Raw genomic sequence first — 25,856 nt, forward strand, 5'->3', positions numbered from 1 at the left:
ATACAGTTTAAATGATTAATAGAACTAATAGAACTTGCAGTCTGGCCGATGTTGTACATAGGAAGAGACTGACATTTGTGGCATGAACCAGAAGTGAAAGGGAGAATTATTTTTTAAAAGAAAGAAAAGCTAAAGCTTTATGCTAGATAGTGCTGGTAACTTTTTAAAGCAGTTGTCTTTTGAGTGTCTCCTATGAGTTGAAAGTCTAAAGATATGGTTTCTAATCCTCACATCCAACCCAATAGGTGAGGTAGGTATTGGTATCCTCATTTTACCAAGAGGGAAATTTAGGTTCAGAAATGCGAAGGAAAACATCGAAGTTCACAGCATTCTTAAGCAGTAAAGCTGGAATTCAGCCTCCTCCTCACCCCACCCCCTCAACTGACTATCTCAGGCCAGTGCCCTTTTCATTATGTTGCCCTAAGCAAAGCATGGGCAGCGTCATTACCAGCAATCTGCGTTTAGGAGTCTGGGATTTTTATGGCCTGGAGCACCCTCCTGCATGACAGTGGAAATTAGAATGGAAATACAAATTTTAAATACTTGGGGTTTTTTTAATTAGAAAAAGAAATCGCTCTTAAGTTGTCTTTTTTGTGGGGGTAAGGTTAATGCAAAGCCTCTATAACACTGTGACTTAATTTGATTTTATGTTCTTTTTTTTTTCTTTTTTAAAATGTACTACTGTATTTCTCTTAATATGCAGAAAGAAATACAAGAACTCCTTAAACTTCATTCCTTGAAATTAGACATGTGGTTCCAAATACATTCCTAACTGACTAACTGGTTTAAAGTAGTATTCCAGAAAAGAAGTAGAATTTAGTCATATAGACCCACTAGAAATCAGAACATTTCTGAGTAGTATACAAGCCTCCACAAAGGGTTATGACTTTCATAGTAGGTGGGCATAGAGTATAGACACCAAAACATTCCCGGGCCTGTGGATACCTGCCTTTCACTCTGGGTTCTTTTGGTCAGAATATGGTTTCACACATTGCAGTCAAAATGGAACAAGCCACTAGTTTTCTTCTGCGTGTGCATGTGCTAGCTTGGTCAAACTTTAATATCAGTTCCATCCTTTAAGAGCATTTTGATAAATCGCCATACAGAAAAAAAAATCTCCCAAATATTAATACGCTATTTTCTGAATAGCCTATAATTTTCAGTTTTGAATTCCTCTTTTACCTAAGCGTTGTGAGAGCTTTTTATTTTCCTTGTGGCTTTTTTGATTAATACTTGATTTTTCCCATTGTGGTCAAAATGTGGCTGTCTGATTTTTTAAATTTTATTATGCAGTGTTATTGTATACAGGAAAGAGTGCATAACATTGTAAGTGCAGTCTGAAGAATATTTCATAAGTAAAAACCATGTACCCATTACGCAGGCAGACAAATAGGAAATTAAGTGTTTTAGAAGCCTCCTGCATATCTCTCCCTAATTCTTTATCCTGCCCTACAATAGGTAACCATTTACCTGCATTTTATATTCTTATTAGATACATATGCATATCTGAGCAGCACAGTTTGAGGTTGGCCTATTTAAAAAATAAATTGATTCATAATGTATTACATGTCATCTGTATCATATCTTTATCTGAGCATTATGCCTTTGAGATTCACGGGTATAGATTGATCCCTGCTGTATAGTAATCCATTATATGAATATACACTAACGGACTAATGAGGCTTCATCTGGACGTCTCAATGACAGTCTCAACTGCAGCGTTTTCTAAATTGAATTTGTTAACTCTCTTCAACCCCTCACTTGCCAGAACTGTTCTGTCTACTGTGTTTTCTATCTCTGAAATAGCATCTCTTTCCATCCATTTGCCCAAGCCAGAAACTTGGCATTCATTTTTTTTTTTCTTTTTAAATTGAAGTATAGTCAGTTACAATGTATCAATTTCTGGTGTACAGCATAATGTCCTGGTCATGCATATATATACATATACTTGTTTTCATATTCTTTTTCATTAAAGGTTATTACAAGATATTGAATATAGTTCCCTGTGCTATACAGAAGAAATTTGCTTTTTTATCTATTTTTGCATATAATGGTTAACATTTGCAAATCTCAAATTCCCAAATTTATCCCTTCCCATCCCCTTTCCCTGGTAACCATAACATTGTTTACTATGTCTGTGTGTCTTTCTTTGTAGAGTTGTCCTCTTTTTTCTTTTCTTTTTTTTTTTTTTCAGATTCCACATATGAGTGACATCATATGGTATTTTTCTTTCTCTTTCTGGCTTACTTCACTTAGAATGACAATCTCCACGTCCATCCATGTTGCTGCAGATGACATTATTTCATTCTTTTTTTCATTGCTGAGTAGTATTTCGTTGTGTAAATATACCACAACTTCTTTATCCAATCATCTGTTGATGGACATTTAGGTTGCTTCCATGTCTTGGCTATTGTGTATAGTGCTGCTATGAACACTGGTGTGCCTGTATCTTTTCAAATTAGAGTTCCCTCCGGATATATGCCCAGGAGTGGAATTGCTGGATTATATGATAAGTCTGTTTTTAATTTTTTGAGGGATCTCCATACTGTATTCCATAATGGCTGCACCAAACTACATTCCCACCAGCAGTGTAGGAGGGTTCCCTTTTCTCCACACCTTCCCCAGCATTTATCATTCATGGACTTTTTAATGATGGCCATTCTGATTGGTGTTAGGTGATACCTCGTTGTAGTTTTGATTTGCATTTCTCTGATAATTAGCGATATCGAGCATCTTTTCATGTGCCTGTTGGCCACCTGTATGTTTTCACTAGAGAATTACTTGTTTGGGTATTCTGCCCATTTTTGGATTGGTTTTTTTTATTATTAAGTTGTATGAGCTTTCATATATTCTGAAAATTAAGCCTTTGTCAGTAACATCATTTGCAAATATTTTCACCCATTCCGTAGGTTGTCATTTTGTTTTGCTTATGGTTTCCTTTACTGTGCAAAAAAGCTTGTAAGTTTAATTAGGTTCCATTTGTTTATTTTTGCTTTTATTTCTGTTGCCTGGGTAAACTGCCCTAGGAGAACACTACTAAGATTTATGTCAGTGAATGTTTTGCCTATGTTTTTTTCTAGGAGGTTTATAGTGTCTTGTCTCATGTTTAAGTCTTTAAGCCATTTTGAGTTTATTTTTGTGTATGGTGTCAGGGAGTGTTCCAAGTTCATTGGTTTACATGCTGCTGCCCAGTTTTTCCAACACTATTTACTGGAGAGACTGTCTTTCCTCCATTATATGTTCTTGCCTCCTTTGTCGAAAATTAGTTGACCAAAAGTCTGGGTTTATTTCTGTGTTCTCTGTTCTGTTCCATTGATCCATATGTCTATTTTTGTGCCAATAACACACTGTTTTGATTACTGTAGCTCTGTAGTATTGTATGAAGTCTGGGAGGGCTATTCCTCCAGCTGCATTCTGTTTCTTCAGTATTGCTTTTGCAATTCTGGATATTTTGTGACTCCATCTAAATTTTAGGATTATTTGTTCTAGTTCTGTGAAAAATGTCCTGGGTAATTTGATAGGGATCACGTTAAATCTGTAGATTGCCTTGGGCAGTATGGCCATTTTAATGATACTGGTTCTTCCAATCCAAGAGCATAGGCTGTCTCTCCTTTGCTTTAAGTCATCTTTAATTTCCTTAATGTTTTGTAGTTCTCCACGTATAAGTCTTTCACCTTCTTGGTCAGATTTATTCATAAGTATTTTATTGTTTTGGATGCGATTTTAAAAGGGATTTTTTTAAACTATCTTTTTCTGATATTTCATTGTTAGTGTAAAGACCTTCAACTGATTTCTGTATGTTAATCTTGGGGCATTCATTTTTCATACCTCCCTCTTCCTCATTCCTTATTTGAAATCAATCATTAATCCTGTAGGTTTGACTTCTAAACATTTCAAATCTATCTCCACTATCACTACTCTAGTTCTTACTGGACCTCTGTAGTAGTCTTTGTGCAGTACTGACATCCTTCCTTGTTCTCTGATCGTGGATTACAGGCCTACCTCTTCTGCTTCATCTTGGCACTCTTTCTCTCATTTGCTGGTCCATATTCATTTCAGCCATTGTTCATGCCCTGATCATTCCTGCTTCAGGACCTTTGCCAATGCTGTTCCCTCTGCCCGTAGAACACCGTCCTAATTCATCCTTACTCATCCTTCAGGACAAAATTTTGAAATACCCCCTCCTCAGGGAGAAGTCTTCCTTGCTCACCATCTCTTAATCTAGATCATGTCTGTTATCATTAGGACTTTGTACTACTCCCACTTGGCACTACTATAAGTTTTAATTAAATGGTTATTAAGGAAGGCCTCTTTGACTCAATCAGGACCAGTTTTATTAGTTTACAAAACCTAATAAAGCCAGAAATCATAAAAAGGGCTGCATACCTTAAATATTTCACTCTAAGAATATGACTGCATGTTCATTCGTCAGTCTTTTTACTAAGGGTCAAAGGCCTTTTCTTTGTGAGTAGGTCCATTAGTTGCAGTTCCATATTGCTTATCTTTCAGAAACCATACCTATAATATACCATCTAAGATTTCCAGTTTGAGGGTTTTAATGCATTTGATGCATTCTGAGTTTAGAATCTTTGTAAATTTTTGCAATATTTTTTTCCAATTTTTAAGACTATTTTCTTGCCTGTACCTAATTCAACAGCATAAGTATCTCACTCTTATTGAGAATTTCAGTCATTCAACTCAGTCTTCCCCACTCCCCCACATTTTATTAGATTAATTAACAAAGCACCTAATTACAATGATAAATACAAGTGGTGTGAACAGGTCTGGAAGCTAACATAGCTAACTCAGTAAAAGTATAACTCTACTGATAGGAAAGAAATATCTGAGTGTAGTAGGTCAGGGGCTCCACATTTTTTGAGTGCACATGTACGTGGTCTGCTGTGTTAACATACTATGTATAGTGTTAATACTGTAACTTGGAGGTTGAATTATATGACCACTACCCACAAAACAGCAATTTTATATGGTTGAATATAATATTAAATAGCAGTATAAAAGAAATAGGCATCCAGTTACATAACCTAGATCATGTCACAGTAAAGTGTATAAATAACAATTTGAAAATAATTTTTTTAAAAACCCAAGTGGTTCTCAGATTCTTTTAAGGGACTATAGCTCTGACAGCCATGCATCCCTGCATTTCAAGGTCAATCTTCAATAGTAGATACTGTATTTTTTCTAAAACTTATTGAAATGTCACCAAAATATCCATCAAAAATTGAATCTCCTAAGCCGCCTCTTGTACCTGAGTTTGGCACAGAAATACTTTACTTTAATCAGTCTATGTGTCCCAATTTTTGTACTGAAACTGCAGGGCTTCCTGTTGGAAAAGTGTTACCATGACTGAGTAAGGAGTCTAGACAGACTAAACAGTAGAGGAAGGATTTTAGTTGGGTCATATTCTTCCTCTTTACCCACTATGGCATGCCATGTAGTCTTAAAACTTGTTAAATTTATTTCTAATGAAGTGTGGATTAAGTCCCACTGAAATGAACTCCTAGGAACTATTTCAGTTATTTTGTTTTGTGGAAATTTTGTAATAGATACCTATGGCAATAAGAGGGCCATTGACTGTAGTCTTTAATTTTTTAATATATGTAAATTTTTATAGGAATGGAATTTGAACTCTAATTTTTCCAAATTCTGATTTATAGCTTATCCTGTTAAATATCATTTTTCAACAAATGCTATTTAACTCACTACAGTATTATAAAACCAGTTTTAAATTATAATCATAATGTCCTTCAGGGAAGGAATGACTTTAGAAATTTGCTTTGGATAGTTTTAAGGATAGCTATGCAGATGCAGAGATGTGAAAGATTGTAATGGATAATGAACTTTCAATCTAGAATCAATACAATTGACATTTAACACTTTTTTTAGAGCCCTGTGTAACTTTATATAAAACCATAAAGTAATAGAGTTGTAATTTAGTTCTCAAAGGGTTTCAGCTCAACACATTTCCAAAAATTTAACAAGACAAATTAAAGAACCTCAACACTGACTTTGTAAATATTAAGATTATCTAAATGCCTTCCTGATTCTTACGTGGATTCTTCTATGAATCATTATTGGTATTTTTTGCTTCCCAGTACTACAGCTGCCCACATAGCATTCCCCATGTCAAGAAAAATCCACTTTCTGTCCCCGGGGGGTGTGGAACCATAATAGTCTTTCTTTAAATTAGAATATTCTGTCACGATGCAATCTAGCAACCATTTCCAGATTAGGAATAAAAAAAAACACTCAATTTCATGCTCTGTGTATAAAACTGAACAAAGGTTCAGTGTTAGAAATTGCCTGCTGTAACCTGGCAACTATAAATGTTTTCTGCATGTCCCACTTGTTTATACAACTTACAAAGAACTGTATATGGAAATAAGTGGTTTTAAGTTTGGCCGCTTTCAAAAATGGACAGTCATTTTTCAGGTATAATTTTTGCTTGTCAAAGAAGTATCTTTAGATAGCTACAAACTTCATCTTATAAACATGGAGAAGAGAGACTGCTGGACTTCTTGAACACTGCCCTTCTAGTGTCTGCGGTGGTGTGGTTTATCATCTTACATACTCTAGACTAAGGTCAACAAACTTCTGTAAAGAGCCAGCTAGACAATACCTCAAGCTCTGCAGGCTACATGTGATCTCTGTCGAATGTTCTTTGTAGGTTTTTTGTTTTTGTTCCTTTAAAAATGTAAAAATCATTCTTAGCTTGAGTCCGTACAGAAACAGGCCACAGACCAGATTTGGTCTTTGGGCTAAGTTTGCAGACCCCTGCTCCAGATCAGTACTGTCCCAAAGAAATATCATTTGATCCATCTATGTAATTTTAAATTTCCTAGTAGCCACATTTAAAAAGTCAAAAGCAAATGAAATTAATTTCAATAATGTATTTTACTTATATTCAAATTATTATTAGTTCAATATGTGGCACTTGCCCATTTCAAGAACCCAATAACCATGTGCACCGGCCAGCACCACCCTAGCTGGTCCAAGCGTGGACCAGGAACTGGTGCCGGTCTGCAGTCTGTTACCAGCCTGTGACAAGTAAGAATAGAAATTGAAAGCAAGCACTTAAAATATTTTATAGCAATTTCAGTTATTTTATATCTGTTCAATCTAATAAGAAAATTGGCACTTGTATTTCATGTCTTTTATTTAATTTCATTTTTCTAGTAATTTATTTTTATATCTTAAAAAAGAATCAATTGTGAAATTAAAAATAAAACTGGCTCTTCATTATGGATAGTTTAAGAAGCACTGTTCTAGACATTTTCTAAGATTCTGCAGGCCTCTTGTATACCTGGCAAAAATAAAGTGAAATGGTGATGAGAGTGTGGTAGGTAGTTTATATTATACTATTTACATGCCACCAACCACTACAGAGCAGGGTCCTTTTACTTGTCTCTTTCAGAGCTACCATTGGAGCCTATGACGAGGGTACCCTAGGACAGTGGTTTTCTTACTCTACCCTAGAATCACTCAGCTTATTAAAAAATAGCAGTGTCCAGGCTCAACTCCAGACCAGTTTAATCAGAATCTCTTGTGAGGGGGCCTGTGGACAGTCTAAAAAGCTGCATATTTTACCAGTTGTATCCAAATTCTGTTCTGGTGATTATATTGTACAGCTAGCACTATTGTATGGCTCCCTCATCCCCCCATAATTTACTATTTCTCCATTTGGAAGAAATCATTGATCTGGGTGGGGGATTTTCTGTGTGGTACCATTCACTCCTTTAACAGTGCAAAGGGGAGTCACCAGTTAAATATGTCAGGTTGAACACTGGCATGTTAGCTTTACTCCCTCCTAGAACCTCACTGAAATTAAAGGAATAAAAAAGGTAGAAGGCATACACATCCACAAGGAGAAAGCAAATGAGAGGAGATAGAAGTAGAGTTGATTGGTCAACAGGTTTTCGACAGAAGCACATAGGTAGAAATCAGCAGAACTGAGAAAGCTATCTGAGTGCCTGCAAGGGAGGATGTTAAAAAGAAGCAAACCAGTTTATTTCTGGTTTCTGCTAGGCTCAGAAATTAAAGGAACCAGTTACCTCAGAAGATAAGGGTAGAATTTGGAGCTGAAAGCAGGGAAGGTTTGAAGTGTGTGCGTGTCAGTCTTGCACGTGTCCTCCTCTACCCTGAGCAGTCCGGAAGCAATTGTTCCCTTACCCTGGATAAAACTAGAGGTTAGAGCTGGGAGAAATTTAATCTAAGAAGTTTAGTCATAACTGAAGTTCTGATATCTTTTGAAGGTAAGGACAAATTTTGAAAAACAGGGACAGAGCGCAAGTCTGAATATTGAGGTTAAGACCTCTCCATTCCCCTTGCCCTGTTCTAGTGGTTAGGATTCAGCGCGCGCTGTCTGTCTCTGTCTCTGTCTCTGTCTCTTTCTCTCATCACCTTGTAAAGCCAACCAGTTGACAGGCACCGCCCACCTGCCCCCTACCTCCCCAAGCAAACAGAGCTTCTGATCAGCATGTTAGTGCTGATGGACAGACAGCTAGGGATCATCAGACACTTGTGGAAGGCTCTAAAGTAAAAAAAACAGAGACCTAAAGATTTAAGGAGAAAAAATAAGGTACTAAGAAGAAACAGATAAAAGTATTTAAAATGTTAAAAGAAAAATAAAAAGAAGACACTTTAAAACTTTGGATCCTTAAAGAAATCAGATATTACATCCAAGAAGCTAGACTAGGATGCTATTAAAAAGAGCATTCAGAGAACAAGAAAACGGTCTTGGAAGTTAAAATTGTGATAGGAAGAATTGTAACTGCAGTAGGACTGTTGGAAGGTGATGCCAAAGAAATCTACCCGACAGTAGAAAATGAAAAGAAATGCAATCTTTAAAAGGAAAAATACGATAATCAAAAGATGAACTTAAGTGATCTAGTGTCTAATCAAAAGGGCCTTCAGGAGGGAGGGTGGGAAGTAAAAGGACATTGAAAGGGCCCAGCACAAAGAATGCACAAAAGGCCCACACTAAGGATAAAGAGAAGCTGCAGTTTTTCATGAAATAAAAACAGATTCACATACAGAAAACTGGGAATTGGTGTGATATTAGACTTTCAACAGCCACAACGAAGCCATTAGAACATTGGAGTAATGTCCTCAAAATTCTGAGGGTAAATTATTTCCATCCTCAAATTTTATCAGTCAGTATCAATATGAACAGCTTTCCTAGAAATGATGAAAATACCAGCAAAAACAGCTAACAGAATTAAAAGTAAATTTCCTTTACTCCCTGGGAGTGGGAATCAACGACGGAGAGGGTGAGGCAGGCAGTGATATTTTTTGAAATAAGCCTTATCATAGTGTTTGACTGTTGAAACTATTAATGTATGAACTAGATAAAAATAAAAAGCAACTTAAAAATAAAGAAGTGAGAAGGAAGCCATGCTAGAAGAGGCTAGGATATTGGAAGACTACATGTACAAATTTTGGAGTCAACAAGAATTTAGCAGGAATTAGTTCTGCATATAACAGGGCCATGCACAAAGAACAGAAATCTTAAGGCAAAAAAAAAAGAATGAGTGATAACAAGATATGTTTAAATGGTGAACTTAACAAGAAAATTTTTTTGCAAGGAAGCAAAATGCTCTGACAGAGTTTAATAATATTTAACAGTTCCATCTAATAGACTTTATTAGAATATATATACCACCTACCATGCAAATGCCTATGTACTTAACAGTGTACGTAATAGAGATTCATAGACAAATTCTCTATGTTGGCACTGCCATTGCTCCAAGAACACTGTTAGTCGAGAGCCCTTTCTGTAGGAAACTAAAGGGAAGATAGATAATTTAAGAAAGTTTATTCTTTATTTCTCTTGATCCTAGTAAACTTCTTGAAATTACAAGTATTTATGACAAAGGAGATTACTCAAAGTTACGCAAGGATCAGCTCTAATGACTCTCACCTCTGTAAAAAACAAAAACAAAAAAACTCAAGTAGTTTTCCAATACTGAGTCTAAACTGTGCACAATGTGCATAATGAGATAATAACATGAATAAAAAATTCTAGAGGAAAAGTGCCATACTTAGACAGCAAAATAGAAAAAGAAACACTTTTTAAAATTTCTGTGTCAGGAGGGTGGGTGTAGTTCAGTGGTAGAGTGCATGCTTAGCTTGCATGAGGCCCTGGGTTCAATCCCCAGTACCTCCTCTAAAAATAAAACAAACTTAATCACCTTTCACCCCCAAAATAAAATAAATAAATAATAATAAAATGGTTAAAATTGTAAATTAAAATAAAAAATAAATAAAACTTCAGTGTCATATTGTGACAGAACTAGTTGAATTTTAAGTTTAGGTTTTTCCATGTCATCTAATGTTGACTTTTAGGTTACTGAATGAGACAGTGTGCCTGTAAATGTTGTAGTCTTAATTTATTTGTAAAGTGCTGCTTTAGATTTTTTTAAAGGATTAAGAATAAAGATGCCAAATTTCATACTTTTTGTTTTTATTTTTTCATTACTACAGTATCATAATTTTTTTCTATTACTCTCATTTTCAAATCATGGGTAAAATTTGTTATGTTACAGGGTGAGGAGATTAGATATGGAATTTTTACCAGTGGTTATCTATAAGCTTTAAAATTTTTTTTTTTAATGTGCAGATGAGAGATTGGGGGGGGTGTTTTTTTGTTTATTTACTAGAGGTACTGGGGATTGAACCTAGTACCTCGTGCATGGTAAGCATGTGCTCTCCCACTGAGCCGTACCCTCCCCCCAGCCTATAAGCTTTAGATTGCTAAATGAGTGGGGCACTCTTGGTAAGTGAAACTGGGGGGATTAGTACTTAAAGGTTTTTGAACTAATTAATACATTACATAAATGTGGCCCTGATTATAAGCTTTGACAAGTTGAATGCAGATATGTTTCAACAGTACAGAACGTATTTTCCCTTTGTAATACTTGAGGCAATACCTAAATTATTCAAAGTAAGGATAGAAATCAGTGTTATAATGAAATTAGGTTGATGCATGGGATAAAGCCACCAGAGTTTACTTAAGAGGGTTTGTTTCCTTTCGCCTGAGTCCTGAATTTTCTATCTGAAAGGAAACGGGCAATGAGATCTAGCTTAAATAATGCGCGGTGCCACAAAAGTGCCGGATGACCTGACAGATGCCAGACACTGTATCCATCACCTTGGCAGGGCAGCGTAAGGTGAATTTCTGCCCAGAACCACTGACAATTCCGATGAGGACAAGAGGGGTGGACACTGCCTTTTCTATTTTCACACATCACTTTGATTAACGTACTGTCCCTTTTCTGCTTTTGTCTTTAGGTCTTATAATCAATGGATAAAGTGGGGAAAATGTGGAATAACTTCAAATACAGGTGTCAGAATCTCTTCAGTCATGAGGGAGGAAGCCGTAGTGAAAATATGGACATGAACACCAACAGATGTTTGTCTGTCAAAGAGAAAAACATCAGTGTGGGAGACTCCGCTCCTCAGCAACAAAGCAGCCCCTTAAGAGAAAATGTTGCCTTACAACTGGGGTTAAGCCCTGCAAAGAATTCTTCAAGGAGAAACCAAAACTGTGCCACTGAAATTCCTCAGATTGTTGAAATAAGCATTGAAAAGGATAATGACTCATGTATCACCCCAGGAGCAAGACTTGCAAGAAGAGATTCCTACTCTCGACATGCTCCATGGGGTGGGAAGAAGAAACATTCCTGTTCTACAAAGACGCAGAGTTCACTGGATACTGATAAAAAGTTTGGTAGAACTCGAAGTGGACTTCAGAGGAGAGAGAGGCGATACGGCGTGAGCTCCGTGCACGACATGGACAGCATTTCCAGCAGAACCGTAGGAAGTCGCTCCCTGAGACAGAGGTTGCAGGATACTGTGGGCTTGTGTTTTCCCATGAGAACTTACAACAAGCAGTCAAAGCCCCTCTTTTCTAATAAAAGAAAAATACACCTTTCTGAATTAATGCTTGAGAAATGCCCTTTTCCTGCCGGCTCAGATTTGGCCCAAAAATGGCATTTGATTAAACAGCATACAGCCCCTGTGAGCCCACATTCGACATTTTTTGACACATTCGATCCATCCTTGGTGTCTACAGAAGATGAGGAAGATAGGCTTAGAGAGAGAAGGCGGCTTAGTATTGAAGAAGGGGTCGACCCCCCTCCCAATGCACAAATACATACATTTGAAGCCACTGCACAGGTTAACCCGTTATATAAACTGGGACCAAAGTTAGCTCCTGGAATGACTGAAATAAATGGGGACAGTTCTGCAATTCCACAAGCTAACTGTGACTCAGAAGAGGACACCACCACGCTGTGCTTGCAGTCACGGAGGCAGAAGCAACGTCAGGTATCTGGAGACAGCCATGCCCACATTAGCAGACAGGGAGCTTGGAAAGTCCATACACAGATTGATTACATACACTGCCTGGTGCCAGATTTGCTCCAGATTACAGGTAATCCCTGTTACTGGGGAGTGATGGACCGTTATGAAGCAGAAGCCCTTCTTGAAGGGAAACCTGAAGGTACATTTTTGCTCAGGGACTCTGCACAGGAGGACTACCTCTTCTCTGTGAGCTTCCGTCGCTACAACAGATCCCTGCATGCCCGAATTGAACAATGGAATCACAACTTCAGTTTCGATGCTCACGACCCGTGTGTGTTTCACTCCTCCACTGTAACAGGACTTTTGGAACATTATAAAGATCCCAGTTCTTGCATGTTTTTTGAACCATTGCTTACTATATCACTAAATAGGACTTTCCCTTTTAGCCTGCAATATATCTGCCGGGCAGTCATCTGCAGATGCACTACGTATGATGGAATTGATGGGCTCCCTTTACCGTCAATGTTACAGGATTTTTTAAAAGAGTATCATTACAAACAAAAAGTCAGAGTTCGCTGGTTAGAACGAGAACCAGTCAAGGCAAAGTAAACTCTCTGTCCCCAAGGGGCATTAACTAGATCTGCTTTTACATGCATCAGGCAGTACACCTATAGCAAGCACACATATCAGTGTTAGGTTTCTTCAGTACAGTATATAAGCTTAGTGTTAGTATCTGTCAGATGCGATCTGCTGTTACTCAGATAATCGTGGTGCCTATTGAGACAACGGAGGATAGAGCTACAGGCGTTCAGTAAGACTGCAGAAACATTTTACCGATTTAGCTGACAGTTTGGTTTTCAATGGCTGTAGTAATTGAGTGAAGCAACTCTGGGGCATTTGCTATGAAGAATTCTATTTCTTACTGAAGAACAAATTATTAATATTGGATGAGTATTTCAACAGTGTGACTAATGTTTGAAATTATTTTTTCTAAGAATTTTTCTATAACCTTCCAAAAGTAGTGATGTTTGTAGTTACTATAAATCAAGCTTTGGAAGTCCAAAAAATAAAGACTGCCTCCCTTTTAGGAAAAAAAAAAAAATGCAATTTTCTGGCCACAAGGGCATAGTGCAGCTCACTGAAGTGTGGACGTCGTTTATAGTCAGTCTCCTTTTCTCTTCTGCAAAAGGTACTGTTAAGTAAACCAGGTTTTCTAAATAGTAGTTCTTAAAATTTCAGACTTAAAAGTTGGTGGTAGAATTTTATTTAAGGCCTTAGGTATTAATTTTTTTTTAATGAGTGCTTTAACGTAAAACATACTGGGAATAGCTGCTGCAAGGCAGGCCTGCATGTGATTTTGTAAGTTGACACATGCAGTCTAATCGCTGATTCATAAAAGGTGGACCTTTTTCTATGCCCGTGATGAGTTTGTGAACCATGAAGAAAATGAGACTAGAAGATACTCAAACAAGTCAGATAATACTAACTACAGTGCTTGCTGGTTGTTGAGATTATTGTTAAACTGTAATTCATAATTTGGAGGGCAGTATTTATCTCTTTGTTGTAAACTCTCATAGCTAAATTGCTTAAGTACGAGTTATAGAATTTCAGTGCAGTTAATTTTTTAATGGAAAATCTGAAACCTAAATTGCTGATTTAAAAGGTACTGTACAACTGTTGTATCTGTAAATAACTTTACTTAGCACCTTTTTGTCACTTAGACTAGTATGCAATACTACTTGAGTGAGCTATTTTGGAAGTAATACCAAGTTCTAGTGTTTGCTTCTTAGTATTTAACTGAATTTACAGTTCCGTCTTAGACGTTTTGCACTAAAGTAGTCGAATCCATTCTTGTGTCTTTTTTGTTAGCGTGCTCTGTACCACTGGTGAGTGCTCCTTAGTTTCCTTACCTGCTGCTACAGAAAGTTATTTATATCCCAACGGCTAGCGCCAAGGCTACAAAAAAGGAAAGCTATATTTGTATGCAACACTAACCCTTTGACTGCTAATGTATGTTTCTGCTTGCTGTGCCTTGTTATGGCTGCTTTTTTGTGCTAATAAAGTATGTTTGGTGTTCTCCTTGTATATCTGCTGTTTTATACATTTGCAACAATTTCTCTTATAAATGGAAAGGTTTGGGGTTTTTAAATAGGCATTACCTGACAGCCTGACAACCTGTTATAGTTAATGCAGAATTACTGAACAGTCTAGTACTGACTTATTCCAAGTAAGCTGACTCTAAATTTAATTCTGTACATCTTTCCAATCGTAATCACATATACTGTGGAACAGTGTCTATAGTCACTACAAAATACTGTATAGTTTAGATTATAACTGAAAATGAACAGAGAAATACTGACTTAAACCTATTGATTTCTCTGTTTATAAGTGAAAGATTGAAACTATCACTGACATGTTATAGTAAATGAATATCTAAATAGCCTCCCACTGCATCAGAAACAAGTTAAATGAAGTCTTGTGAACTAATATGTCAGCGTTATTTATTGGTTTGGGGACCATTTTAATTAATAATAAATGCCCAAAATGTAAAACTTTAACCATTTAACCAAAGACTTGTCCATTTTAAAGCAAAATGGGGATTGAAGGGACTTATAATTCCTGTTATTTCTAATAGAAGTCCCTGAAGAACATATACCAAAGTGTTTGAGAACTTCATCCAAACCTACTTTAAAGCATTATGTGCAATTAAGTTGTTATGACATAATTATATTGCATAATTGTTGGGTCCGTTTTCTTGAGCTTGTAATGTACCTGGAAAATAAACCTCTTGGAAAAAAAAAAAGTCCATACTGATTATTGGAGAAAGACTATATATGCAAGCAAGGTCTTGTTTTAAAGAGGTAACTTGAAACTCCAAGAAAGCACTTGATGTTTTATATGCTTGTAGCAAACTGATGTTTTAATTGTAGTTTTATAGAAAGTATTAATGCATTTATGTATTTCAGAAATTTCATATGTTAAATGGAAATTGTTTTAAATGTGTAAATATTTGAGTTTATGTAAGCATGTATACACTGTGCTAAAAGTCACTTATGTTTCAGTTTGTGTGTAATATTAATATGCAACTTTTGGTTTAAATTTTTTTCTTAAAAAATTAGTGGCTTACATTTTAAAAAAGAAAAATCACCAGCATGAAATTGCACCTAAGTCTATATTCACTGTGTCTTTTTCTGAATCCCATTGTAGCCTGTCAACTAAATTTGTGTTTTCATGGTCTTTTTGAAGTGCATTTTAATACAAACCAGGAAGTTCTTTAGAAGTTTAGACACCTCTTCATAGTGAAGCAATTAACCCAAGGAAAAGTTGCTCTGATTTATATCCATTGTCATTCATTCATTCACTCACACTCTATATATGCACATATGTATACATATATACATTTACAATGTTAATATTACTTTAGACAGTAAAACTGACATCTGATTCAAAATCATTTAGAGGCCTTATTCTATATATATACTATCCTCGTACCACTCAGATTTGATTGTCTGCACCTAAAATAGTCTTGCAACTATAATCTTGTTTGTAATACAATCACCTAACAAAGAAAAAGCATTCATTAGTATTTTCTTTACTGTGTATTTCCAAACACAGTAAAAAAAAAAAAAAAAAAATTTAAAAGGAGAAACAGCTTAGTTTAAATACAGTAATTAAGAGTCATAATTAAATTTATATTTCCTAGATAAAAATTGAGCCCAATTAATCATACTCCACAAACTTGACATATGTTCTTATGGTCCATTAGAAGGTTTATATAAGATTTATAGTGGTTTGAACCATAAAAATTGATACTTGAATTCTAAGCTTCATTTTGACAAAATTTAAAGTTTATGAACATTTTTATTTGAGATGTGATCTGGTTGTTACTCCTTTTCATCCTAAGCTTCCTTTGCTCTGTGGCACCAAATACTAGTTTGGTAAGTCCTATTGAGGCTCATATTAGATCCCTTATTTTTGTAGCAAAGAAAGCCATAAAGTTGCTTTTTGGTAGAAGCAAAGAGTCTAGAGTGAGTCAGAACCCTCCTAGGAAAGATTCAGAGCCTGTATCTGCCTCTGGGAGTACAACACAGCACATCACCCCAGTTCCTTCACTTATTCTTACCCCGACACACAGTTTTACAAGTGAAATTAGATAAACATACATACAAAGGCTGACTTAAAGGTAAGTTTCCAAAGGGGACATACATTTGATGTATACATAAAAAATACAAATCTTATGAGGCTCAGGTTTTGTTTCATAGTTTTGCAACAGCCAGTGCAGAACATAGACCTTTAGAATGTAATACATTTCTAAAGAGGTTTGGAGTGGAATGTTTGTGGGAAGTGGGGTGGTTGTTGGAGGGGAAGGGGGTATGGAGAAACTGTCCTTGCAAAGTAGCAATCAGTTGGAGTAACTTTTTCATGCCCAGGAAGCTTGACTGAATATTCAGACTCTTTTCAGCCATTCATTCAACAAATATTCATTGAAGACCCATTTGCTAGTCACCATTTTAGATAATGGGTTTACAGTGGGTTACAAGACAAAGTAATAGGGTCTTTGGGGAATAGTGACCTTGAATGATAAGAAAATCACCAAGGTTAAAGAAAAGAGCATTTTGATGAACAGTAAACCTGAAGGTCTAAAAGCAGGAATGAGCTTATATGCTGAGAAAGAGGATGCCAGTAGGATGAGTCCATTGAGTGTCAGGAATGGTAGGTAATAAGGTTATAGAGATTGGCAAGGGTCTCACCACTTAGGACTATGGGCCCAAAGTAAGCAACCTGAACTTTATTCTGAGTCTGATGGTAAGTAGGGGAGTGACATGGTCTGCTTTATATTCCTCTAGTGGATGGAGAGCAAGTCATAGTGGGGCAAAATTAGGGCAGCTGTTGCAGTCATTTGGGTGAGATGGTGAGAGCCTGGTCTGGAGTGGTAGTCATGGGAGGAGTGTTGGTGGTGAAGCTGAGAGAATTTGGTGATGGGTTAGGTATGAAGAAGAAAAATCAAAGATGACCGATTTTGAGCAAGAATGGTGATGCCATGAGCTGAGACTTCAGGAAAACAATGGAGGAGCAAATTGGAGGGTGTAAATCAGATCTTGCCTTGGATATGCTGAGACACTGGGCAGTTGGATGTATGAATGTAGAGTTAAGGGGAAAAAATGTGGAGAGTTGCTATATGGATAATATTTGAAACTATAGGACAGGTAGGCAACAGCTAGGGATTCTGCAGGGGGTAAGGTAAGGTATTTCTTCGGGGGAAGTTTTACCCTAGTGTGCCAATTCAAGATTCTGTATCATTAGTTTTTTTTTTTTTAAGTCATCTACTTTCAATAGAGGAATTGCCTTTCAAAAATTGTTTAAATACTAGAATCAGAAGCCCTGCACTCAGTTTTAAAACTTTATCCATGTCAAATTAGGTGTCATGCCTTTCTGTGTCAAGTTTACTTGTGTATGTTTTTTAGTACAGATTTTTATATGGGAAATTCAGGTACATTATGGAATATATAGAAAGTACTAAAGATTATAAAGAATCACTGCCTCAAAAAAGTCCAGATAGTCATTTTCTCTAACATCACCAACCCCAACCCTGACCCTTCTAACTTCCGTTTTGTAATCATCAGAGGTAACTGCTATTAACATTATATCCCCTTCCACTATTTTTCATATTTTTAACAGTTGAAGGATGAAAGTTTATGAAATACAGATACAGATGGATGATAACACACAGAAAGAAGACAGTATTAGGCCTCGAACCACTTAGAGAGTGTGCTCAGATGTGCTTCAAATTCTGCGCTTCACTGATTCAGCGCGGACCTAGGTTTCTTCAGACTTTTGAAGCATGTCATTCAGTAGCTAGAGGAACTGACACTGCTAAGGCCCAATTACTAATCATTTTTTAAAATTAAATTTCAGTAGAAGATGAGAACCCTCACCTTATGTAACTGTCAAACTAATGGGGACACAGGCAAATTTATAAATACATAATGATGAGAATACGTGGACATAGACTAAGCAAAAAGGAAAAACTGCCTGCTTGGTGAGGAAAAACAGAAAAGTGACCCACCTGGAAGCAATGTGATTTGGTGTCTTAGATTTGCTTCATCACAAAAATGTCAAGAATTTGGCTTTAGCAGATGGTGAAGTCAGGTGTGGAAGTGTAGTGCTAAGTAGCAACTGATGAGGGCAGGGTTGAGGTGGAAGAGCCTGGTGATGGTAGCAGTTGAATACGCTGGATTAAAGACCCTGAATTTATCTAGGTTCTTGAGCAAGGTAGAAGTAGCAAGTATGCCAGCCGCTGTAAGACGGGTTACAGCCAGGAGACAGTGGAGGAAGGAAGCCCTGGGAAATTTGCCTGGATCAGATCAGTAGCACTGGAATTACGCTGAGGAGTATGAAAGAAACTGCAAAGGGGAAAAAATCACCACCATTTTGGGTAAGGAAAAGAATGCAGTTGGCTTGCATGGAAGATTTTCAGTTAAATATGTTTCAGTTAAATAATTTCTCCAAGTTCAAGCAAATTATAAGAAAGCCAAGCTAGTACCTCCCATTTAATATGAGTATGTATCCTGTTTTTAAGTAAAACTAAATGTGGACAGTGTATTTTTGAAAGGCATATTTTTAATGCAAAAAAAAAACCACTAATAAGCATTTGATCAAATAAAACTTCATCGCCACCAGGTATATTTATATAGAGAAAATAGGAAAATTACATAAAATCTAAAGCAACATCAGAAAAAATTTTTACCTGGCAAAAATGCTGAGAAAAGACGGCAAAATAAGATGTAAGGAATTACTAAATTTAACCCTCAAAGTGCTATTGTGATGGATGTAGTTTTTCTCATTTCTTAATTTTAGTAAGTGAAAACTGCATTGAATTTTAACTTAGTAGTCAGCATTACATTCAGAAATGCACTACTGCCTGGTATTCCTAAGTATTTACTAAACATCCCTTTCTAAATGGGAACCTAAGATTTTACGGTATTTTTTTAACTTAATATAATCTGTTATTACACTGGCTTAATCTTTTCTCATCTTTCTTAAAATACATTCAATTATGCACTTAACCCTACTTAACTTTTTATTTGCTTCTATTTTTTAAGATAAATTATTTTAAGTTTATAGTACTTTTAAAAACACTTTCACATTTTAAAAATTGAACTGGAATAATTTAAAGCTTTGTCATCTAATTTTATAAAATTTTTAGGTGCTCTTGGGTGTAATAAAGGACCAGTATTGGATTTTAATGACATTATAGGAATAAAGAAAAAATTGGTATACACCAGTAGTTACAACACTGTGAATGATAGAAATTTGTAAATCATATCTTTACTGTCTTAACAATTTCCATCTGAATAATAATAATAGGGTTAGAAAACTAAAATTTCTAAAATTTGGGTGCACTAAATTTCTTATCCTTCAAACAGATAACCTGAGAGGCGGTATAGTCTGTTGGTGATGTGAACAAAATAAACATTATGGGCCTACATTTGATCTATAAATTCTTTCAGAGTCTGAGTGATGTACCTAAAATAATTCCAGAGGGAAAGCTGCCAGAATAGCTTCCTGGCCCCGCAAACAAACCACACATAACCTGATGCAGCAGACAGATTATTATGTAATACGTAAGATTTACCTGAGCTGCTGCATCTAATCCTCTTCTTGTCTTCGATACCTGACTTAGAGGGGTGAAGTACTTGTCCAAGGTCATGGAGAGAGTGAATATTGGAGCAAGGTTTCAAAGATGAGTTGAGACCGGAACCTAAGCTCTTACCCATGATACTTCACTTTTGGGATCCTAATTTTGTCAGACAAATTCGTATTTTTTCTAAAACTTTGTCCTACTGTTTTCATTTCCAGAGGACAATAGATTCTTCAACAACTGATAAAAACAGATTCTAAGCCATTGATAAAAGTGTTGAAACAACAGGCCACTAGAGTGTCCTTAATTCATAGTCTCTAGTTTGGTATCTGGGGAGTCCTCCACTCATTTCTCCAGCTTTTCTAGCACTGTTCTCCACCTTGCTCACTTCTCTGCTTGTCACTGGCCTTCTTACTCTGGCTACACCACCTCAGTGTCTTTCCCACCTCCGGGCTTTTGCGCCTGTTGCCCCCTCCTGACTGAAATTCTCTCACTCCCACATAGCCAGAAAGGATCTTTTCATCTTCATCACCTGCTCAGAGACCTGATCATGCCATTTAAAGGAGACTTCCCTCATATTATTTATTCTCCATCTCTGCCCTGCTTTTGCTTTCTTCATAGTATTTATTACAAAACTTGCAAATGTTTTATTAATTTGGCTTTGGATTTTGACTTTACCTCTGGAGAAACTCAGAACAGAGCCCACATCTGTCTTGTTTGCTATTTTATCCTCAGTGCCCAGCCAAAGGCTTAACATACAGTAGATACTTAATATTTGTTAAACTAGTGAATGAATTAATAATCCTCTTTATTTATTTCTCCACTTTACTAACAAAAATATCACAAAAACCTTGTTGCATGTCCTTAAATCTAGATTGCTCTACCTGTTTCTGTAATCCCCTATTAAGTTGTTTTGTCCTATATGAAAAAATGTGAGGTTAATCTGACATGGTTTGTTCTTGGTGAGCCCACACTGGTTCCTGGAGAGTACTACTTTCTCATTGTCCCAGGCCCTATCTTTGATAATTCCATCCCAGAATGTTGCCTAGGATTATGTCAAGTTCATTGATCTGCAGTTTGTAAACCACCTGCCTACCCTTTTCAAAGCTAAACCTCTCTCTGGTCTTCCAGCAAGCTTTCCATTTTCCTCAACACCTCTGATGACTCAGCCTTCAGAGACCTTATTTGGAGACTCTTAGTTCTCTGGAAAAAAATAATCCAGGCCAGAATATTTGACTATATTTCCAGCAGCTATGTCTTTTCTAGAATCTCTTCACCCAGTTGCACCATTGATTCCTTCTTGTCAGCATTTTTCAGAAAAGGGAAATTTCCCATCATCCACTAACACTATACCACTGACTGTTTCTGCATCGTCATCCACTTACCTCACATGTAACTAAAACTGTGTGTGTGTGTAAATTGAAGTGCTTTCCTAGTATTAAGAGTGGATATCTTTTTCAATATATTTGGACCCTCTTTAAACATTCCACAGCTATCTAGCAAAAACAGGTGACTCTATAAGACAAAATACACTGTTGTATATGCTAAAAGTACAACTAGATATTTAAAAGCATGCATAGTAAGATCTTTCACTAAAAGCAGGAAATTGGAAATATACCATATCTGAAACTAAAAAGTGTTTCAGAGTAGATTTCATACCAAAAAAATAATATAGATTGTGTTTTCTGCTTGAAAATCCAGAATACAGGGCCTTGTGGATGATAAAATCAAATGGACACATCTTTACTTTCTGCCCCCCTTATCTGTTTCCCTAACATTGTTTTCATACATAGTGTCCAAATCATCCTCCTTTTTATGTTAAGAGATTTTTAAGAAGCATGCATTTTTTCCCAGAACTCTTTGGTAGCTTCTAGAGAGTTCCAACACAAAGAAGAAAATGTGTATGTATACACACACACACACACACACATATAATAAGCACAAAAGATAAAGGTAATTGCCTTTACACTAACACCTTAAAGCTATTTAGAACTTCAGTAAACCCATGAAGGAATGTCACTGTAGAAATGGCAAAATATCCCGTGTATGGTAGGGTGCTTTCAAATGGATTGTGATCACAGAGTCAGTTCACAGAACCTCTAAAGGACAGGTTGCTGGTCTTACTACAGGGGTGAAGAGACTCAAGGGGTCATGTTTGAATGGATGAAGTGTAGGTATGGAGACTGTTCTCTCCTGTGGTATGGGCACCAGGCTGTCCATCCAGATAGCTCTAAAAAAGAGACACGGAGATAACCAGTCTGACAGCCCTCCTGTGGTGAATGGGGAAATCCATGGATAATACACAGAACAAAGCAATGAGTGCTGGAAACACGAAGGCACTCATCTCATGCACTTGGAGGTAACTGTATCTGTGAAACTACAGGCCCTGAGGTATACGGTACTGAAAGTCATCTTTTTTAAAAATAGAAAACAATACCCTTGAAGAAAGACTGGACGAAGTTTTGTGAGATTTTAGGGAGTTGAGATGTGATAGGTTTAGAAGATTTGGGTTTGGGCTTCGAAGTCACCACTCATCTCATCTTGGTCAAATCACAGGTTTCTCCTGGCTTTTGTGTCTTCTCATCGCGAAGAAAATATCAGCCCATTTTGTGGAATCGTATTTTGGAAATCATCTCAGATAAGAAATGACAGATAAAGCACCAATCACTGATTTTCAGAACTTTGTGGCATTTGGAAAAATGGATATTTTGTAATATGTGAGTTAATATAAGACTGAGAAGATTTACCTAACATAATTTTTAAACTAAGAAAGAAGTCCTTCCCATCACATTCTCCTTGTGAAGAACTCCGGTTTACTTCACGGCTGCGTGGCTGCTGTCAGACCGCTCGGGTTGTGCTCAGCTCCGCGACATGCTAACGTAAGTTTCTCCGCTCTTCTCAGGCTCACCTGTCTGCCTCGCTGTGCTGGGGAAGTAGGCTGAATAATCCCTCAGACCCACACAGCACGGGGCCTGGCACATCATCAGTGGTCAGTAAGTGTCATTTTCTTTATCCTTACATCCATCACTATGATTCCATTAGTAGAAACGCAGAACTGGAATCTCGAGCTCCTGATCAAAACTGGCCTTCCCTTTTTTCTGTGGGAGGCTTGACTAAAATGTGAATTCAGCCAGGAGTCCTCCTATATACTGCTGGTCCACTGTGGAGTTTTACTGAAGGATATAAACTGTTAAACATTATCTCTAAATCTCAGAAAATTACTGGGAAGCAGATAGAATAAAGCGAACCATAATTCTATTCAGATTTTCATTTCGGTGCTCATAAGATGTTTTAGTTTTCCATAAAGCAAAAGAATTTATCTTTGGAATCAACAGAAGTATAGTTATTATGAATTTAGTTCCTGTTTTTACATCTGGGTAGAAACATGACAATAAGCATAGAAAAGTTTCATGAATTATTTTTCTCCAAGTGCATCATTTTATTTTACAACCTTGGCTTTGAATGTGGGCCTGGGAAACACACACGCACAGCACGGGCTTGGCTACAGGCTGCTGTCAGACCCGTAGAGGCTCTCTTGTACCACCAGCACGAGTGCTCACAACTGTGTCATCCTGTGGGAAATCCACACTGTTAACAACAGCTGCCTGAGGCTTTGAAAACAAGTGTGGCTCCTTTCATGACTGACATCTTTGGAAAAATTTACTAGTGTCCCTTTTCATCAAATTTGTTTGCCACCTCCCCATTTTACAGGCAGAATCACTGCTTCGGGAGGGCAGAGACCTCACCACTAAGTTCCCAGCTGGATCTCTAGTGCCCAGCCCACTGCTTGGCCCGTGGCAAGCGCTCAGTAAATATTGTTCAAAGAACAGATTAATTTTCAAAAATAAAGGAACTGAAGTATCTATTGTGCCTACATTTAAAAAGCATAAAACGTGATGTTTTGCCCTAAAACGTCTATCTCTTCCATATGAAGGAGTTAAAGAACAAGGCGGCATCGTGTAACTGCTTGTTTTACCTCACCTTGTGTCAAAAACATTAATAAAATACTCGTACTTTATTCTAACTTTATGGTTTAATTGGCTGACTGACTTAGAGTTAAAAGTCTCTTAATTTTGAAATTGAGATTTAACCTTTTTAGGTTTTATTGCATCATTTTGCTGGTTATATAACCCCTTTAAACCATAGAGAGACTGCATTCACAGCGTTTGACTCTAGAACTGCTGGCAGTTTAGATGTCGGTTTTGCTTTGATGCTGAAGTGCCTGCCATCTGTTGAGAGGTGAGGCTCAGAGGACCTGCAGTGTACATCAATCATGGATAGGAGGAACGTGCTTCTACCTGATTAAGTGCTTCTACCTAATCAAATTTTTCCTGAGAGACAAGAGACAGTGGGACATAGATAAAAGCCACAGAGTTGTCCTTCCTGAATGTGCCAGTTTATGCTGGGTGGACATCAGAGTGGTGCTTTCATTCTCTAAGGCAAAATGTTTAGAATCTTGGGACCTACACTGGAGCAGTTTCTAATGGAATGCTCTGAAAACTGTATGACTCTTTAAGGAATGTCTCTGACCACCATTATACAGATCAAGCCAAAGAAAGCGGTGTTTTGATTTTAATGGTTTGTGACTTCTAGTGCGTGTCCTGTCCTTGGGTCCTGGCTGCTGCCTCAGTGTGTGTGTTCTGCAGTGCAGAGGGTCCTGTTCTCCAGGTCTGTCAGCGTGGGAAGGAAGGTCAAGGTGAAGAGAAGGTATTCCAAAACAAACCACTTTGGCTCAGCTGAAGCTCAATTCTACTTAACTCATTTGATTCTTCTCTGAGTTCAAGAAAGCTAATAATACCGTGGGGTTTTTTGTTTGTTTGTTTTTACATAATCAAACCAGGAAATTTTTGAGGAGAGAATAGTTCTAATCTCTTTGGGTCATTCTAGTTCTTTTAGGTTTAAAGACTTTATAGTAGTTGACCCAAGATCAAATATTTTATTCTGTAATTAAATGAAAGGATAACATTGAATGACCCAAAATATACTTAATGTGAATATTTTGGTTAAATACATTAAGTAGTTAAAAACAGTAATTGTCTGGGTCTCCCAGCCTCACACCTTGGAAAAAGAATCTCTCCAAGCTTACCAGGAGTCTCGATGTCCAGTGAATGATTCCTTCAGGAAATGATATGGCCCCACCCTTACAAAAGCACTGCTTTAATCCGCACCAGACCCTCAGGTGTGGCAGTTGTGGGGTCTTTTACCTGTGTCTCTGTTCTCTTGTCTCTTTCTGGGATTAGTTAGAACCACTTCCCTCCTAACTGATGCACACCTCTGGTCACCTGAGCCCATTTCCCTAAACATCCTAAGTTCTATCAGTTTAGGGCAGCAGTCGTCAAACTATTTGGTCTCAAGATTCCAGTTTACACTATAAAAGTTTTGATGACTCCCCAAAAAACTTTTATTTGTTGATTTATCTGTCAATGTTTATCATTTTAGAAATTAAAACAAATTAAGATCTTTGTTATTTTTTAAATAAATCCATTATATTAACATAAATAATACTTTCTGAAAAATAATATATTTTGTAGAAGTTTAGTGATAAGAGCAGCATATTGTTTTAATTTTTGAAAGTCTTTAACATCTGGCTTAGTAGAAGACAACTGGATATTCTTATGTGCCTCTGCATTCAATCTGTGGCAGGATGCTGCTTTGGTTAAAGCACAGAAAGAAACTGGCCTCACATAGATGTGTAGTTGGAAAAGGAGAGGAGTATTTTAACAGCCTGTTCAAATAATTGTGGATATTCTTCAATGATACTAGAGTAAAACTCAGCACATGGTAGTTTCTTAATGGCTAGTTGCAAAGTAGAGTCTGAAACCATATCAATGAACTTTTAAAATTTATTACATTAAAACCCAATGATCTATCTTGCACTCTGAATGAGTTTTGT

At 36.9% G+C, this 25,856-nt stretch overlaps 1 protein-coding gene across 4 annotated transcripts in view; it reads left to right on the plus strand.

The window, feature by feature from the left end:
* SOCS5 (suppressor of cytokine signaling 5) overlaps positions 1–15,483 on the plus strand; it is a 126,752-nt gene extending 111,269 nt beyond the window's left edge. For 3 of the 4 annotated variants that reach the window (XM_032497447.1, XM_032497445.1, XM_032497444.1), the window contains one exon: positions 11,308–15,483. In XM_032497447.1, coding sequence (XP_032353338.1) covers positions 11,320–12,930 — 1,611 coding nt within the window. In that variant the 5' untranslated portion in view covers positions 11,308–11,319 and the 3' untranslated portion in view covers positions 12,931–15,483. The remainder of the gene's footprint in view (positions 1–11,307) is intronic. The other variant, XM_032497446.1, reaches the window with a different exon arrangement.
* Positions 15,484–25,856: the final 10,373 nt, after the last annotated feature.

This window comes from Camelus ferus, chromosome 15, assembly GCF_009834535.1.
Source record: "Camelus ferus isolate YT-003-E chromosome 15, BCGSAC_Cfer_1.0, whole genome shotgun sequence".
Lineage (NCBI taxonomy): Eukaryota > Metazoa > Chordata > Mammalia > Artiodactyla > Camelidae > Camelus > Camelus ferus.